At 38.0% G+C, this 6,282-nt stretch overlaps 1 protein-coding gene across 1 annotated transcript; it reads left to right on the top strand.

The window, feature by feature from the left end:
- Window positions 1–2,883: 2,883 nt before the first annotated feature.
- LOC122891434 (olfactory receptor 6C4) lies at window positions 2,884–3,810 on the top strand. The gene has a single exon (XM_044227075.1). The coding sequence runs from the start codon at window positions 2,884–2,886 to the stop codon at window positions 3,808–3,810; it is 927 nt and encodes a 308-aa protein (XP_044083010.1).
- The last annotated feature ends 2,472 nt before the right edge of the window (window positions 3,811–6,282 follow it).

The following is a 6,282-nucleotide window of genomic DNA, read 5'->3' as shown; positions in this document are numbered from 1 at the left end:
AAATGTGTAAACCTGGTGATTCACAGACCTGTACCCCTGGGGATAAAAATACGTTATATGTTTATTTAAAAATAATAATAATAATAAAATAATAATAATAATTAATAAATAAATTTTTTCAAAAGATTACAGTAATTCACTGTGAAGTGAATTCATTTTTTTCAGGTTTGGGCACTGACCAAACTGGGTTATTAAAGAGAAAGAAAATAGGAAGAATGAGTAGGCCAGGCACACCAATCCCCAGGGATCTCACTCCATTGCTCTTAACTTCACAAACCTCATCTGTGACACATTCTCTCATGAAACCCATATTAAGGTCTCTCTGGACCTTCTCTCCTCAGCCATATGTTTACAACTTGTTCTCAAAGTTGTCAGCAATTGAGGTTCATGTGAAGTATTTAAACTTAAGTCCACCGGGCATGTTTATCTTCTTCAGGAAATTGATCCCCATGTGACTGTTTTCAAAAGAGCAGATAAAATCTGTGTCATTCTGCCTAACATAGAAACTGCAGAGAAGCCCAAACTCTGCCTTCTGACTTCAAGATAATCTCCCTTAGAACGAAAATATTAAGGAATTTTCCATCTATCAAAGCCCACTCTTCTGTCATTGCTGGGATGAGGGTTATTTGTTTACTTCTTTTTCATTATATGTGTGAAGGACTATGTCTCTCAGGTACTATAATTGGATTCTGGCTTGGATTCATAGAATGGAAGGTAGTATGCTTCCTAGGTAAGCCCCACACACTTGGGTACTTTCAGTAAGAGAAGAATATAATGTCTACCTGTGGAATCTAAGAAAAAAAACAACAAAACAAAAGACAAACAGACTCATAGACACTAAAATGAGCTGATGGTTACCAGAGTGTGGAGAAGCTGTGGGGAGGGAAGCAAAATAGGTGAAGAGGATTAAGAGGTACAAACTTCCAGTTATAAAATGAATAAGTCACAGGGATATAATTATAACATAAGTGACCATCAATAATGTTCTAATATTTTTATGGTGGCAGATAGTAACTAGACCTATTGTGGTGACCATTTCATAATGCATAAAAATGTCAAATCACTATGCTGCACACCTGAAATTAATGTAATATTGTATGTCAATTATAATTCAATTTCTTAAAATAAGTACATGTAGTCACTTATGGCTAGTGACTCCAGCAACAAAAAGAGAGAAAGAAGAGTAGAATGTTGATGGGAAGCCAGTAGACAGCATGTTAAATTTGATAATACTCAGAGACTCATGTGGCACATATCACCTTTGATTTACCTCTTAGGAACAGGCAACCATCACACTGCAGTCATTCAGATTGTCAAGTATATGAACACAGTGTGTTTTTAAAGTCACTGATATCATTCTATAAACATGGATCATGAAGTCAATCAATTGTGAAAACTGGGATGAAAATGTAGTACTTGCTAACGACCACAGGTTAGTACAAACAGGAAGGGAAGGCTGAAGGCAAATCCATGTTTAATATTGCCTCATGCCCCCAACAGTTGTATGGATTAATGGAGAAATTGACAAGAAGGATCCTGAAGATATGATTTTTTTCTAACCTGTAGCCATGTGAATTAGATGGGCCTTTCTATCGTCTTTGCCTCTGAATCAGAAAAATCCAAAAATGCACACAGGACACCATGGCCAAAGTTTCCTTCTTTGGGGATTGCCCATTTATCTGCAAAGGATTCTTCTTGTGAGAAACATGAATGTCCCTCTTCCTGGTTTCTATATGCCAAGAATAGAGACCGGGAACATTTGAGGCATGATAAACTGTCATCTTTATTTTGCCATTTAGGAAACTTTAAGACTTTGAGTAAAATCCAGTCTGAGGTGCTGTCTGTGGAAATTTCAAAATCTCTAGTCTCAGAGATATATCCCAAATCTACCTATAATACTTGGAACATGGCAGTGTTGCCTGGGTGGCTCAGTCTGTTAAGCCACTGCTTTTGGCTCAGGTTGTAATGCCAGGATCCTGGGATCATGTCTTGGATGGGGTTCCTTGCTTGGCAGGGAGCCTGCTTCTCCCTCTGCCTGCTCTGCCTGCCACTCCCCCTGCTTGTGCTCTCTCTCTCGAGACAAATAAATAAATAAAATCTTTTTGAAAAGAAAGGACTTTGAACATGGCAGAAAAACATATAAGAAAATGCTAATTATTATGATTTATGGATACCACTGCCTTGTTCATATAGTCAAAAATGCTCACAATATGAGATCATACTGAACCAAAGATTTTAAAAGCCTGCAACAAATTTGTGCTTCCAAAGAATAGGGGCACAGAAAAATCATTTATGCTTCAAAACCTATAACTGTATTCATGTGAAGTATGTCCTAATGGTTGCTGAAATGAGGAAGTCAGAGATTTGGACAATAATGGAGATGAGGATCTATGGCAGACAGCCAGTGAAACGCCAAATACTACAGGGAAGGGGGAAGAGCACAACAAGGGGAAAGAGAAGCACAGAAAACAGAATCTGATAGAAATAGTTCCACAAAGAAAACAGAAGTATGAGAAATTAATAGAGTCAGAGGAAAGTGCTTAAATATTCAGATTTTGTAAACATTTGGGGATTAAAGGATAGATTCAAAATGTTATTCTTCTGTGAAAAAAATTGAGTAATTATTCTTTAACAGAGTCTAGTAAGTGTCCAGGAATATATCAACTTGGGGAATTAAAAAGACTTTAGGAAAAAGAGCTTTCACACAGAAGATAACTGGGCCTCCATGGAGCAAAGGCCAGTGCAAACTGATGCTAGTTTAGGTCAACTGCATAGAGAGGAATATATGACGTGACTCATTAGGATCAGCTTTGTCTCTCCTACCCTGAGAAACTTGAGTTTTCATCACTCACCTCTCTCCTTCAGATCTCCTAAAGGTCAACTATGAAAAACAGGACGTTGACTGAATTTATTCTGTTGGGCTTCACAAATCAACCTGAGGTCCAGGCTGTGATATTCATCTTCCTTTTCCTCACCTACATCTTAAGTGTCCTAGGAAATCTGACTATCATCATTCTCACTTTAGTAGACCCTCACCTCCAGACCCCCATGTATTTCTTCCTCCGGAATTTCTCCTTCTTAGAAGTTTCCTTCACATCCATTTTTATTCCCAGATTTCTGACCAGCGTGACAACAGGAAATAAAGTCATTAGTTTTGCTGGATGCTTGATTCAGTACTTTTTTGCTATATTTCTTGGAGCAACAGAGTTTTACCTCTTGGCTTCTATGTCCTATGACCGCTATGTTGCCATCTGCAAACCCCTGCATTACCTGACCATCATGAGCAACAGAGTCTGCATACAACTCGTGTTCTGCTCCTGGCTGGGGGGATTCCTAGCTATCTTACCCCCAATCATCCTGATGAGCCAGGTAGATTTCTGTGCTTCCAATGTTCTGAATCACTATTACTGTGACTATGGGCCCCTTCTGGAGCTGGCCTGCTCAGACACAAGCCTTCTAGAAGTGATGGTCATCTTCCTGGCAGTTGTGACTCTGGTGGTTACTCTGCTGCTGGTGACTTTTTCTTATACATACATTATCAGGACCATTTTGAGGATCCCTTCTGCCCAGCAAAGGACAAAGGCTTTTTCCACTTGTTCCTCCCACATGATTGTCATCTCCCTCTCCTATGGCAGCTGCATGTTTATGTACATCAATCCCTCTGCAAAAGAAGAAGGTGCCTTCAACAAAGGAATAGCTGTGCTCATTACCTCAATTACTCCCTTGTTAAACCCCTTCATTTATACTCTAAGAAATCAGCAAGTGAAGCAAGCATTCAAGGACACCATCAAGAAGATTGTGAAGCTTTAAAACACAATACATTTCCATGAAAAGTATCTTGCACATACTAAATATGTACTAAGTGTCTACTATGTCTCAGATGCTGAACTGGCTCTTGAGGATAAAAATAGGAATGACATAGGTCCTAAGTTCAAGGAATCTGCAGCATGGAATGACAGAAAGGTGTTAAACTGTAAATTTATGTAGTAAGTTTACCAAAAATAAAAGAAAAGGTAAGTGCTATTAGAGAGCAAGAATGAGAATCCATAAAAAGAACAGCTGGAGGGAGTTAATTATTTTCCAGAAATGACCTGAAATTTAAAAGGCAAAAGACATTGCTTATTTAGAAGAGTGTAAGGATAAGAATTTAGAATGAGAAGAAGGGACCATCATGAAGGTATTATTTAATTACAAACTCCAGAGTCAGTGGACATTGGTGAGTCAAGAGAAGTTTTGAGGAAGGAAGTTATATCCTCAGCATTATTTTGAAGGAAATCTAGCATTGGCATTGCTCTTCCTCAGTGAGCCCTGGAGAGTATGTTTTGGACAAAGTGTGAATAATTTTTATTCTTCTCCCCTTTGTCATTCATCTTTCAATTGTAGTCATTACAAATTTCATTCCTCCCTAAAGGAAAATAAAAGGGGTATACATTTGATCCACATTTCTCCAAATGAGGTGAAAATCCCCCAAGACTTTTCAACTTACATTTTCTAGAAGCTGTGGTTAGAAGAGTCTTCTAGAGCCAAGGTTGTAAGCCTCCCTCTTTTAGACAAAATCTATTGTTGCTTTTCTAGCTGGGATCTTTTTAGGTTAATGGCTGAGATCTCCCACGCTCTCTCTTTGGTAGTTTCTGGTAATTTCTTTTTCTATTGTAATTTTATTTTCATCTGCTTGTTTACTTTTGTTAGATATTAGAAAGGACAATTTTTTTCATTTTTTTATTATGTTATGTTAGTCACCATACAGTAAATCATTAGTTTTTGATGTATTGTTCCATGATTCATTCTTTACATATAACACCCAGTGCTCCATACAACCTCTTTAATACCCATCACCAGGTTCATCCATCCCACCTGCCTTTTAAAACCCTCAGTTTGTTTCCCAGAGTCCATAATCTCTCATGGTTCATCTCCCCATCCAATTTATCCCCCTTCATTTTTTCCTTCATTCTCCTAATGTCCTCCATGCTATTCCTTATGTTCCACAAATAAGTGAAACCATATGATAACTGACTCTCCACTTGACTTGTTTCACTGAGCATAACCTCCTCCAGTTCCATCCATGTTGATGCAAAATTTGGGTGTTCATCCTTTCTGATGACTGAGTAATATTCCATTCTGTATACAGACCACATCTTCTTTATCCATTTTTCTGCTGAAGGGCATCTCAGTTCTTTCAAAAGTTTGGCTATTGTGGACATTGCTGCTATGAACATTGGGGTGCATATGTCCATTCTTTTCACTACATCTGTATCTTTGGGGTAAATACCAAGTAGTGCGACTGCTGGGTCATAGGGTAGCTCTATTTTTAATTTTTTGAGGAACTTCCATACTGTTTTCCAAAGTGGCTGCACCAACTTCCATTCCCACCAACAGTGTAAGAGGGTTCCCCTTTCTCCACAACCTCTCCAACACTTGTTGTTTCTTGCCTTATCAGTTTTTGCCATTCTAACTAGTATAGGGTGGTATCTCAATGTGGTTTTGATTTGAATTTCCCTGATGGCAAGAAAGGACAAATTCCATTATATTATTCCATTCTTTTAACTTTTCCCAAGTTTCTGTTTTTGTTTATAACATAATCCATGGATGCCTGTTTCATAAACTGAAAATGAATAAAAAGTGTTAATATGGATTTATATTTGGAATGTTCCAAATTATGAGTCTTAGCAACCAAATGGGAATAGACTACCCTAGCAAGAACTCTACACATGAATTCAAGGTCACAACAGCTTGAATATGAACTGGTGGTGGTAGGGTCTCAACTTCAAAGGAACTGAAAACATTTTTTGGAATGCTGAGTACTTGCCCATAGTTTAGTAATATCCTGATGCACACAGATCATTCATTACCATTTGAGGTAAAATTAGAACATCACCTGGTGTGTTCACATGTTTTATATGTGGTAATATTGTTGAGTGGAATGACGCTTCTTGGACATTTAAAAAACAAACTGTATTGGACTGGTAATGAGAGAAAATTTCCAGAATCACAGAAAATATTGAAGACTGCATGGTATTTAGAATAAAAAGTCTTATATGTAAAGCTGTTGCTATTGTGAATATCTGGGTTTCATGGTGGTTAAGCTAGAGATTAGTAATGATTTTTAATTTATTACAAATTATCGTGGAACACCATCAAAAAGACATAACCCTGGTGATTGACTGGTGAGCTGAACCTGGTACTCAAAGGCTCCTTCTCCTATCCTTGGAATGTGGTTCCCCTTGCCTTTCCCACTACCAAGGGCTGCTCCAAGGACACAGCCTTGAGATGTGGTGTTGACAA

Source organism: Neovison vison, chromosome 12, assembly GCF_020171115.1.
Source record: "Neovison vison isolate M4711 chromosome 12, ASM_NN_V1, whole genome shotgun sequence".
In the NCBI taxonomy this organism is placed as follows: Eukaryota; Metazoa; Chordata; class Mammalia; order Carnivora; family Mustelidae; genus Neogale; species Neogale vison.
The sequence above is the reverse complement of the archived record's forward strand: the minus strand, read 5'-3'. Positions and strand labels throughout refer to the sequence as shown.